This window comes from Zeus faber (assembly GCF_960531495.2).
Source record: "Zeus faber genome assembly, chromosome: 15".
NCBI lineage: Eukaryota > Metazoa > Chordata > Actinopteri > Zeiformes > Zeidae > Zeus > Zeus faber.
Genome location: NC_137194.1, coordinates 7,105,400 through 7,117,899, shown reverse-complemented (window position 1 = coordinate 7,117,899; position 12,500 = coordinate 7,105,400). Strand labels below are relative to the sequence as shown.

Here is a 12,500-nt window from a genome sequence, read left to right as displayed (position 1 = left end):
CTCTCTCTGTTCCCTTCCCATTACATCCACCTGCCCACCTCCGGAGCAGCAGCTTGGGGTGGTTCTTGCTCTCCAGGTTCTTGTCGATCAGGTCGGAGAGCAGCTGCTTGAGGACGCCCGTGGCGTACTCCAGCTCCCCCTGCAGGGCCGTCATGATCAGCGACGCCACGTTGCCCCGGTCCCGCATGGAGAAGGACCTGGACGTTTAAGGACAATAATGGTGATAAATACAGTACTAGTATAAGGCTTTACAGGCATATTAAAAAACTGAAACATTAATGATAGGCATAAAACACTTAAATCGCCCCGAACCAGCCAATGCGCGCAAAACTCGCCGCTCAAAGGTTGACGGTATGCCTATAAAAAATTTAAGGAAAAATTAAAATGAATAAAAGCGACACAATGATCAAGGGGCTTGGTTGTTCGGCGGATAAAAAGCCAGCATATAAAATTGTGGTTTCAAACGACTCTTTAAAACACCCAACCGTCCCTGCGGAGGGCGAGGACTGTCATCCATTTCCAATGTAGGAACAAGGCAAGAGGGGCCCATAGGGGAGGGATGGTCGCAAATCACCAGAGGTCAGAGGGGCAACATGGGAGATTGCCCAGTGCTTTTGCTCGGGGGCATTTTGATGGGTTTCGCGACCGATAGCACAAGCATTCGTCTACTAGAAGGTTTGAGCCCGTATTTCTCTCTCAAAACCATTTCTTTAAGGTAAAGATTAAAGACGGCACAAACCCTAAATGGCGGTAGTGGTTCTTGCTGCGTTCAAACAAAGACCAGGTTCACGCATGCCGTGTGTACTTCCCATTGAAATACATGCACTGGATAAAGCAACACGTCAAAGGACATTGGCCGGGCAAATACACGACACCTATCCAAATATAGAGGACCTCCTGTTCTCCAACACACCTGTCACTCTGCAGTACAGAGGCATGCAAACTGTGTGTCGGTGCCTTATTTTTTCCAATTATGACACTTAGGAACATAAACAGTTCAGTTCCTCCTGTTCCTTCTGGAACATTGGGTGACGAGTCCCCACCATTTTACCAGAATGGCGCCTTCTCGTCGTTTCCATAACATGCTTTTTTTTACGGGGTGAGGTTGTTAACCCCACGGCCAACCCCCAACCTGGAGGACCACACAGAAAGACTCCTATTTGGGAGATAACGGAGCACGGCGCCAACAGCGGCCCAGGCGCAGGAATCAAACCCAGGACCTTCTTGCTGTGAGGCAGCAGTGCAATGCACTGCGCCACTGTGCCCCCCCGGAACATAAACACGTGATCTGAAATAAAAACTGACTGTTTTTGTTTTGTTTGGAGAAACGGGGGGGGGGGGGTTTCGAGAAGCGGCGTAAATTGGCCGAGGAGAAGAGGAGCGGTCACACTCATCAAGGGGCATTGTTTTGCGTCTAAAATTAGCACAAGTGCATTCGACGCGTATTATTATATTATTCACAATTATGTCGTTTATGTTTACAATGATATATTGAAAGGGACAACTCTCTGTTTTTTCCAGGAAGGGCGGGGGGGTTGCGGACCCCCCCTAACCCCCCCAGTTACGTCCGCCCCTGGGTGTGCCAGGCCTGAAAATAACGGTTTTCCGACAATAACAGATTGAGGACATTGCCGACGATCAGTCCGGTTGCCCCGTTGTCGACCACTTTTCATGAAAGACAGCTTTCAAAAAGAGCGTGGTATGCGTGTGGAAACAGTGAGAGAAACAAGTGAAGGTATTAAAATATGGATTATAATTAGATAGGATCATTATATCTCAATTTTTAAATGGTTAAAATCAGGCAACCATTTAGCCCGGCAACCAGCAGTCGACGCTTGGCTACCAAGCCGGCGACCACCAACAACTAAAGGCGAGTGTCGGTCCCTGACGTGCGAAGAATCCCGTTTTTCCAGCGCTAGCGTCGACGCTGAATACCATACAATGGTGGATGTCCGACTGGGAAGACGGCAGTCTCACCTTTGGGCCTCCAGGGTTCGGATGAAGGTCAACAGGAAGTGCTTCTTGGTGAGCAGCTGGCCGAACAACGTCAGCGCCTTCTCCACGTTGGCCTGGACCTGCAGAGGAGAAGACGGAACACGATGCAGAGGATGGAAACGTGAGACGACCGAGGCAACCACACCACGGCGTCTCAGCCGCGCGGGGGTCGTCCAAACCCTGTCGTCGTTTTGACTGGAATAAAGGCGGGACAGGATGTGAGGGCAAGATGGGCCTTTTTGAGAGGGAACATCTCAACGATTCCTGGCGCCAATTTTTGCCTGTTTTTCACCCCCGCGCCGAAAGCAGGTGGTCACCGATGAGAGAACTTGACAAAATATAGGAAGCTGGCGATGTCCCTGAACGGCGCTGGAAGTGTGCGCAATGTGGAGCGCGAACAGCGCGAGGGACGACCTCCTGTTAAGTCAGTTTGATCATTTCAATGATGAGGTCATGGATCGTTTTTTTTTTCTTATCTCCAGGGAGATGGAGGTAAAAAAAAAAAGGTGTAAGTGTGGGTGTGTGTGTGTGTGTGTTTGTGTGTGTGTGTGTAAGTGTGTGTGTGTGTGTGTGTGTGTGTGTGTGAGTGTGTGTGGTAGGTGAAGTAGAGGGGGGTTGGCTCCTCCCTTTCTTTGGGTGGAAGTTTCCTGAAGTGTCGAATGATCTGCCGCGCCCCCCTGAAACCAGCCGAGCATGGGAAAGATGACACAGTGAAGAGAGAGAGAGAGGGGGAGCGAGAGCGAGAGAGAGAGAGAGAGAAATGACAAGGGACAAAAGTAAAGAATCGTCAGAGCGTGACAAGCAGAGTGTGTGTGTGTGTGTGGGGGGGGGGGCATCAGAGGTGCACACTGCTTGTTCAAGTGGCTGGCCCCTGTCAGTACCCATCAACAACTCACCAGAAACCTATAGGTCTCTGCTTCAATGGGCTCACTAGCATTGATTTGATCTCTCTCTCTCTCTCTCTCTCTCTCTCTCTCTCTCTCTCTCCTAATCAGGCGCTACCAATTTTTTTTGTTCATCCTCTATGACATTTATTCCTTCCTCCCCCTACATGCCATGATTAAGTGTCCCGGTCTCTCATTGCAAGGCGGGGCGTTTGTTCCACAGAGCGATAAAGCCAGGAGACACTGTCATGCAGGCCATTGGATTGGAGCACATATACCCCCCCCCAACCTCTCCCCAGGGGGTGAGAAAAAAAGGAAGCTAGACAGTACCGTAAAGTAAATACGTAAGCCCTCTTTAACCTCTCGGCCCCCGCCGGAGCACTGCCTGGCGCACAAGAGATGCAGGGAACGGCGAAATATACGAGGAATAAAAGGGTCAATTCAGCAACTAAGGCTGTTTTTTTCTCCCGCACCGTCGTACATTAGCGCTCCATTGCCTTGATCATCTGCTGTATTACGACAGCCCCCCCTAACCCACCGGTCTCATCGCTCAGAGAGGTCTCGACGCTCGGCTCGAAAAGTAGATGCGCCGGAGGACGACAGAGTGTAGATCCAGATGGACCTTTTGGGAGGGAACGTCTCGCCGCTTCCGGAGCCGATGACAATTTTTCTCCCGCCCATACCGAAAGCGGGCCGTCAACAATGAGAGAACGTGACGAAAAAATAGGAATCTTGCAATGTCCCTCCCTGAACGATGCTGGAAGTGCGCTCAATGTGGAGTGTGAACTCAGAACGCAGTCCTTTTTTGCTCCACCTATTGGTCTCGATGCGTCTCCCCTGTTCGAAAAGTTCCGTTTTGAGGGGTGGGTACTGGCAGCAGTTTGGGATTAAAACGCTCCCGACTCTATTTCCAGGACTATGGATCATTTGGACAATATGGTGAGAAACTTTCTTTAAGAAGAAGACGAATCACTTTATTAATCTCTGTTCGGAAATTCGGCACAGCATTTTACACATCCTGTCTGGGAGGAGTGGGCAGCCACAGCACAGCAGCCGGGGACCAACTCTGAACAATACCTTGCTCAAGGGCATCTTACCCTAAGTTGCATGTCTTTGGTGTGGGAGGAACCACACGACAATGAACTCTACACAGAAAGGGCCATGTCAGGTTCGAATAGAACCTATGAATTATTGTGGTATTTTCATTGCATTTGACAAGGTGGAAGCACCACTGGTTTCACATGACATTAACGATGTAAGAAAATGAAATGAAAATGTGAGCCATCACTGGGAAATTGGTCAGGGGTAATGTCAAATGTGTGTGCTGACTCGCAGACAGGCTAAAACTCAATTTGGGTAGGAATGGTCCTTTAACAGTGATAAATAAGTGAATTACTGCGGCTACTCTCAAACATGGTATAGATGGAGCTGTGAGGTTCACATTTGGATGTACCTAGTTAGTGAATTGAGACTTCGAAAGCAGTGACGGTACCCCAGTCCTCTCTGCACAAATTTTTTTGTTATCTCTTCCTTCATCTTTGGCGTCTATTGAGTTATTCTCTGCTCTTTGTTTACTGTCCCTTGATCCCTTTTTCACTCATTTTGTTTCGCACAAAGGCGTCAAACTCGCACGCAAGTTCTGTCTCCCCTCAATCACTTGAAGCACCACTCCAGACACCGCCACTTCAAGAATAAGCCAGAGAGCTCCTGTCCCACGGGAGGAAATTAATGATGGCGCCAGGTTCTCGAAAAAATAAATGATGAAGGAGAAGGAGAGCTGGGGGTCGCATATATAACAACAAACTAGGTAAAATATAGGCTACGGTCAGGGTCGTTCCGAGGTGAAGAGGCACTGCTGGGCACGTTGCTGATACAGCCGGATGTCCTCGCAGACCTCGCTCCTGCGAGTTTTATACCATCTCTTCCAGGGATCTGTCCATCGCGAAATCCACTAGACTTCCCCAAAGCTTTAAGCTTGAAGATGAAAAATGCTTCCAGAATATAAAGTCCTTGCTGTGAAGTTTGCAGGATGTCTGGTCCACTGTGGAGCTATTTCTTTTATGTTGCTGGATTACTGCGGTGTCCATTCATGGAGCTTCACAACAGAAATAAATTACACCGGGAGTTATCTATATATAAGTTATCAGCTGCGCGCTAAATTGAGAAGCAGGTGGAGGAGCGCATAGAAGAGCTGAATTTGTAAAATCTCTATTCCCCTGTCCCTATTATATATCAGCTCAGCCCCAAGGCTGCAGCCTGTTCGGCCTTCTTCTGCCATCCAGGCTTAGATTCGGAGGATTTGAACATACTGTACTAGCAACAACCTTCATACAAAATAAAATGCATTAACTAGAATGTCAGAAATTACCATTAAAAGCTTGGAATATGTCTCAAAATTGGTTGTAATAGTTCAACACAATGCCTTCAATTAAAGTGTAACTCTAGTGATTCCAACAGATTTTGCGCCCTACGACCCCTTTATAGGAAGTCATATCACATCCAGCATCCAAGATGGAGGTGACTCAGTGCCTTGCTCGAGGTCACTTTGATGTGGTGAATTATCTGGCCTACTGAGGAAATGCAAAAGCAAATAGTAATATAATAGTGGGACATCAAACGCTGCAAAAAGCGTTCCATGCTCCCCAATGATAACTCTGTTAATAACCGACGGCCTTTTGATCTCCTTTGTTTGAAGGAAGCCTTCACCAGATGTCGTGGTGATACTTTGCTTGCTACGACACTGTGGCCAGTGAAATTAAAGGATTTATTTATAATTACAATGCTGTGGAAGAACCTCTCAATGCCCCCTACAGTACTAAATAATGATGCCCACTTAGAAAGCAGCATAAGTCAATCATAGTAGTTGGAAATGGTATGATTTCTTAAGTATTTCTAAAGAAATGCTATAAATCCAAGCATTCCTGATGAAGAGATGTTCCAGAAAGTAGGATTTCTGAGGGATTTGTGAGTAAATGCTACAAATCCAAGCGTTTCTGTTAGCATTTAGGAAGAAATGCCTCCACAGCGTGCCTTGGGTTCCATGCTGGTGATTAGTTTGTTAGTGCAGCAGTGTTCTAACAATTTCTCTATGCTTGGTAAGTTAGGTTTGGTTGGTTAACTGGTTTACTTGATTTCTCGTCGGGTGGTGTACTGACCCGTACCTCCATCTCCTTGAGCACGGGGTGGTCCTCAATGCCGGGAAACAGGACCCTCATGGCGTACGTGCGGTAGTCCAGGAAGGGGATACCGGCACCGTCTAGCTCCTGGGTCAGCTCATGGATGTCCGTCTGCAACTCGGCGAATGCTGCCATTGCAAAAGAGAGGGAATGCGGAAGGTGAACTCAAACACCATGTGGAAAGATCTGCAATAGATTAACAAAGACCTGCCAACGGAATTAGAAGAAACCAGAGATCATGGCGGGATCTCAGATTGGACTCTAATTGAAACAAAGCCGGCGGCGCTTTGGATGCTTTACGTTGGCCTGACAGAGAGAGAGAGGGAGCGCCGGGAAGACAAAAGGAAGGAGGGAAGGCGGGCGAGCAAACAGCGCATAATCACAGGTCACACGATGAAAGGAGAGGGAGAGAGAGAGCGAGAGACGAGAGCACGGTAAAAAGCTTTACCGGCGACGGAGGCGCTCAGCTGAAATATACAGGATGTTTACGACACTTATATACAGATTTTTGTAAGGGACCTTTCCCAGGCAAAGTACTGTAATTGATCTCCTTTTTTTCCGACAGTCTACACGTGAGGATCTTGAAATGTGTTCCAACACACTCACAACATTTGACTGACAGCTGAGGACATAAATAGGAAGCAAATTCCCTTCGCCCTAAACTACAGACAAATTCAATCTTCACTTGTCAAATAAATACAACCCAAACGTTGTTTTTGGGGGTGGGGGGGGTCTAGCTAGAGCAGAGAGTTGAGCGGAACTGCGACACAAAAAAAACAAAAAAAAAACAAAGTTCCTGGATAGGAAAGTCAATTAATTGCATGAGTGGATAATTATTAAGAAGAGCGACGGATGAGTTTTCACACATCATTTCCCCCAGCTGTTATTGGACCGGCTGGTCCGCGAGAGAGATGAGAGAAGAGAGGAGTGGCGAGGAAAGAGAAAAAAAAAAACAGGAGATGAAAGAGAGAAGGGTGGAAAAGAATAAAAGAGGGGAAATGGGAAAAGAGGAGACAAGAAACGGAGGATGTTATCGCAATGAAGATTTCTTCACGCCATCTCATCCTAACCTTAGTTCTTATCTGATGCCTTTCGAACGGTGTGAGGTTTTCTACCCCAAAAGGCAGTACGGCATGTAAGTACTATGTGGCAGTATGACATGAAAGTACTATGTGGCAGTACGACATGTTAGTACTATCAGGCAGAACAACATGTAAGTACTATGCGGCAAAATGACATATAAGTGCTATGTGGCAGTATGACGTATAAGCACTATGCGGCAGTACGACATATACTGTAGGTACTATGTGGCAGTACGACATGTAAGTACTATGTGGCAGTACGATATGTAAGTACTGTGTGGCAGCAAGACATGTAAGTACTATGTGGCAGTGAGACATGTAAGTATTATATGGAAGTACGACATGTAAGTACTATGCGGCAGTACAACATATAAGCACTATGTGGCAGTACATGTAAGTACTATGGGACAGTACAACATATAAGCACTATGTGGCAGTACGACATGTAAGTACTATGTGGCAGTACAATATTGAAACCGTTCTCAACAGCCTGCATTTAAGCCTGCTGGCCTTGACACAAATGTTTCCATTTTGATGTGCTTTCGCAGACCAACGGAACCCGAAACCAAAAAGCAGCAGCAAGATGTTCAGATTTGTTGTTGTTTCAGCGATCATCATCTGTTTTGGCGGGATTTTTTTACATGCCGTTAGCCCCGCTAGCTGGTTGGTTGTGATGACTTTCCGTAGCGGAGCCGACGGCATGAACTGCCGATTCGGTTTCTCATCAAAAGCTATATTCGCTCTGGTCCGTCAGAGCGAAGGCAGGGGTCATTTGCATCTCCTTGAAATCCATTTTCACCTCCTGCGGCAGAAGAAGGTCTTTGGACATTTGCAGGTCTTCTGCTGAGTATTGAATTGACCAGTACTTCATTTGGATTGCAGAGGTTTGAGGTGGAGACTGTGGTGCTCAGGTTAGCTCGGGTTTACTAGACAAAGATTAAAATCAATCAAAGTCAAATTTAGACCCAATTTGAAAGACTTAGGGCGTCGGGAACAGCGAGACCAATCATCCAAATGTACCCCAATGGAAATTCCAGCATGACTGAATTTTTTGAGTTGTTACCAAGCGGGACACATCCAGCAACGAGTTCAGTGACGTTGAATTCTCCTCTCTTGGGGCTGGCGCAGTTTGAGCAGCGCTCCCTTCTCCCCAAACCCCCCGGTCACGATTAGAGGTTGTGGTCAAACGCAGTACTGTGCCTTAGTGTGACCAGTCTCGTGACCATGACACCTTGGGAGCTTGAAGTTGTGTACCTGAGGGGGTAAGTCACTCAGGGATGACATGTGATGACTCAAATGACCCCCCTATGACCCCGATTCATTAAGGATGGACACAAATATCTCCGGCCCTTGGACGCACGCACATGCAAATTCACCCACACACACATACACGTGTGTGTGTGGGTGCTCTACCGACCAAACACAGCAGGTAGGGCGGAGAAAAAGGGAGGCGGTGGGGGGCGAGAGGGCGGACAAACGGCGACACACTTCATTTTCCGGAAGATCTGGGGGGATTTTTTTCTGTTTACCAGGCCACAGACTGGCCAACGTGCCGCTGTCGTGTCCGTTGTAGGACATCAGGACCAGAACAGTCGAACAATTGGGAAGCAAATAGTAAGGAACCTAAGCAGGGAGATGAAGATGTTTAATAAAGTATGACTGATGGATACAAATGATGAAGTTGACTTTAAACCCAATGCTGGTATTGCTGGGAGACTAATCTGTTTTGCTTTGAGGGAAGGGAGAGAATATTTGATTTGTCCCCTTTGATTGCTGCCTAAAAGTGCCGTAGCACCATGCTCTACTAGGTGGCTCCATCTTTTATCTTTAGTTCCACCTGAAAAAAGACAGCGTAGTATATCATTGGAAAAGGAAACCAGGATCCCAAGGAAGGAAGGACGCACACCAATCTCAAATGGACAACCATCGGACGGAAAACCAGGAGTCAACGCAAGTTTTCCGGGAAGTTTTGCTGGATGATTGCAATGGAAATATGTCTCCGGAAGAAAAACATCCTCCCAGGAAGAGGTCAGCCGCCATGGCCACCGGTATCTAGCGCGGTCGGAGTCAGCACTCAACTCAAGTGCTCGGCGACCGGTTTGAAGACCTGACGAGCGCATCTGGATTGTGTCCAATCAAGTCGGTAACGGTCACAGGGTTTCCTCTTTCCAACTCTCTCTCTCTCTCCCAGTCTCGCTCTTGATTTCACCCCTACAGTGTCTCTCGCCCTGGGGTCTCTACTCTATACTCTGCCCCTTGCTCCCGCTCAGTACTCCCTTCCCCCTCCAAACAGTCCTCTTGTCACTATGACCAAGCACCGCGACATCCTCTACCTTTGTTCCCCCTATTTAGTCACCTCTCTCTCTCTCTCTCTCTCTCTCTCTCTCTCTCTCGCTCTCTCTCTCTCTCTCTCTCTCTCGCTCTCTCTCTGGGAGTGGGATGACAGGACGGAGTTCTGCAGGATGGATGGACGCTGATAACAACCAATTAGTCGACCACTGGAACCTCTGGGCCACGGCAGACAAGATCGCCGGGACCGGTGATGGAGGGTCGGAGGGATGGAGGACACAAACACAATCACATGCGAAACACAAATAGTGGAGTGCGTCGTTTTGTCAACTGTGCACTTGAGCTGCTCATGATAATTATCATGGGGAGTAAAAATTCCAAAGCGTATCGCAATGGCAGAGCAAAACAAACGACCTACTTGCATAACTGCGACTGAGTATATACTGTATAATTCTTATCTTTTTGTATTTACCTCGGTGTTTACCTTTACTTTAGTATTTACCTTTAAGACGCTCACTTTTATTTCCTCCAAAAAAATTGCCTTCTTCTGATTTAGTCATTGGTTTCGTCTTTCTTGGTCCCTTGAGGTGGTGGTGATATCTTTTTCTGTCCGAGGACGGCGTCCTTTCTTCATAAATGTTCATTCATATCGACAGTTTACTGACCACAGCTACCTACGCCGCTTTAGCAAACTCGGACCAGAAGGGAGAAATCGAGGAGTGCATACATAATGCACAGCGAATGCGTCGATTTGGGTGTTTCTTCAGAAGTGCCGGCTAAAAAGCGTCAAATATGAGATTTTTTTTAAACAAAAATAATGTTACAGATTTCCACTTTAATTATCGAAAATGCCCTTGTTTCGGTTTTGACTCGGATGTGTAGGCTTGTTGTGCTTTCTCTTGAACGCTGCTGTTATTGGAGGGAATGATTATATGCAGGATATATATGTTTAAAAAATAACAAATGAGTAGAATACTTTTAACTTGTATTTAAGTAGATAATCTAATAAATACTCACAATATTGTACTCACCATTGTACATTGAGTACAATGGTGAGTGACACAATGCGTATGGGAAGGTAACTTTGCAGGAGAAAGAACCCACAGACACACACACACACACACACACACACACACACACACACACACACACACACACACACACACACACACACCTTCTTTGCACTCCAGTGCCACGCGGGACTCCAGGTTGTCCATCTGCAGCTGCAGGCGCTTGAGGGTGCGGTCGGCGTCGCGAGACTTCCTCTTGTAGGCGATCAGCACGGCGATGATGACCAGCAGCAGCAGCCCGCCGCCGCCGCCGATGCCGATGATGGCGGGCAGCGTGAGCAGGCTGTCCGAGTAGATCTGCAGCGTCCCGGGTGAGTACTCGAACCCGCCGGCTCGGATCTAAAAAAAAATACAAATAAATAAATAAAATGCCAGAGATTATGAATTAAGGGAGTAGTTATAAGATAGTATAGTGCTTAAGACTAGACTAATTAGTAGGTTAGATAATAATTTAGTAATTACATAGTAATAAGTTATATATATAATATTCCATACCTCATTTTATACCTTATTTATAACACCTAAATTATACCTAGTAATAATTTATACATTATATACTACATATATATTCTTAAAAATACCCATTATTTATTGGTGATTATTATTATTTATGTCTATATTTTAAAATGTTCCGATCTCTGAATATTTGTTTATTTTTATTCTTTTTAATTATTATTTTTGTTATACAATTATTTGTATTTATTTTTCATATTGTTATAATAAATTTTTTTTGCATGAATAGCAATACACCAATCCTCACCACGACAAACTTCCTGCGCATGAAAATGTACTAAAACTAAAAATAAGCAAAAATAAACAGATTCCGATTCTGAGGAAGTCATAATAAAGTCTGTAAATTTTTTGTCTTTTCCCGGCGGATCAGAGTTAAAAAAAAGTACAAATACACATGCAAAAACACACACACACACACACACACACACACACACACACACACACACACACACACACACACACACACACGGCAGGCGTAAGTAATCAAACAGAGTAATCACCAGCATTTTACGAAAAAAGAATTTTTTCCCCGAGGAGCCGCGGTAATTACTGGAAGTCAAACACGTGTAATGGTTTTTCTGACTGGCAACAGTTACATTAAAAAAAAAAAGAAACATACTCACACTCACACAGGAAATCTGTCACATCAAGGTATCCACGGGGGGGGTCGATAACACAGGCTAAAGTTCTGACATTCTGTTACCCCCCCCATGCCAAAAGAAAGCAACAACTGGCTTTGTGTCATCGTCCCTGTATCAATACTGGCCAAATTCAATTTGCTCTTAATTAAATTTGCAATAGAAGAGACAATTAGATTGTTTTGTTTTTTTTGCAGAATGGTTTCGGAGCCAATTATCCCAGACCTGATGGGGGCCGGGGGAAAGGGGGGCTGCTTCGATCAAGCCAATTAAAGAGGAGTTTGAGTGGGAATCGGTTTCTGAAAATGAGTCGTGGGAGATGAAAATTTGATGGATTTGCATACGACAACATAGCTGGTATTCTATTAGACTAACTCACATTCACACACTTGTGCAAAAACATACGTGCAATAACACTGGTATTACACTGTATCTACTGTAATAAGATAGCTATTACATAGTAATAATTCATTTTCAGCATTCATAGCCTATATGCCCATAAAAATAGTAAAGTATTGCATTTTGAATATTCTGTATATTTTCACATATCTGACTATTTTTATTTATTTTTTACTTCACTTTTCTTTTTTTTATTCTCATTTTTTCAGACTACCGAGCTGAAAAAAAAATACAATTTTTGATTTTGATTCTGACTTCCATTCAGAGTCTGATTCCAGCCTCCTCTTGTTTAGTTTTGTTATGATTTTCTTTTTTTTTTTTTGTAAATCTCCTGGAGTTTGGGTGTTGGAGCCAGTGAGACGAGGGAGGGGAGGGGACAACCGGGTACGGGCACTCACTCCTGGCGCTGGGTGACACACTTTCACTCATCTATTTTTAATTTTTATTGACGGAA

The 12,500-nt window shown here is 45.6% G+C and overlaps 1 protein-coding gene across 1 annotated transcript in view; it reads right to left on the bottom strand.

Moving 5' to 3' along the window:
- The window catches only part of LOC307240707 (plexin-A1-like), a gene marked incomplete at both ends in the record, with an annotated part of 204,601 nt that overhangs the window by 19,805 nt on the left and 172,296 nt on the right, over positions 1-12,500 (bottom strand). Inside the window, 4 exons of the mRNA XM_080014554.1 lie at positions 39-197; positions 1,978-2,075; positions 6,035-6,183; positions 10,601-10,835. Coding sequence (XP_079870680.1) covers positions 39-197; positions 1,978-2,075; positions 6,035-6,183; positions 10,601-10,835 — 641 coding nt within the window. The remainder of the gene's footprint in view (positions 1-38; positions 198-1,977; positions 2,076-6,034; positions 6,184-10,600; positions 10,836-12,500) is intronic.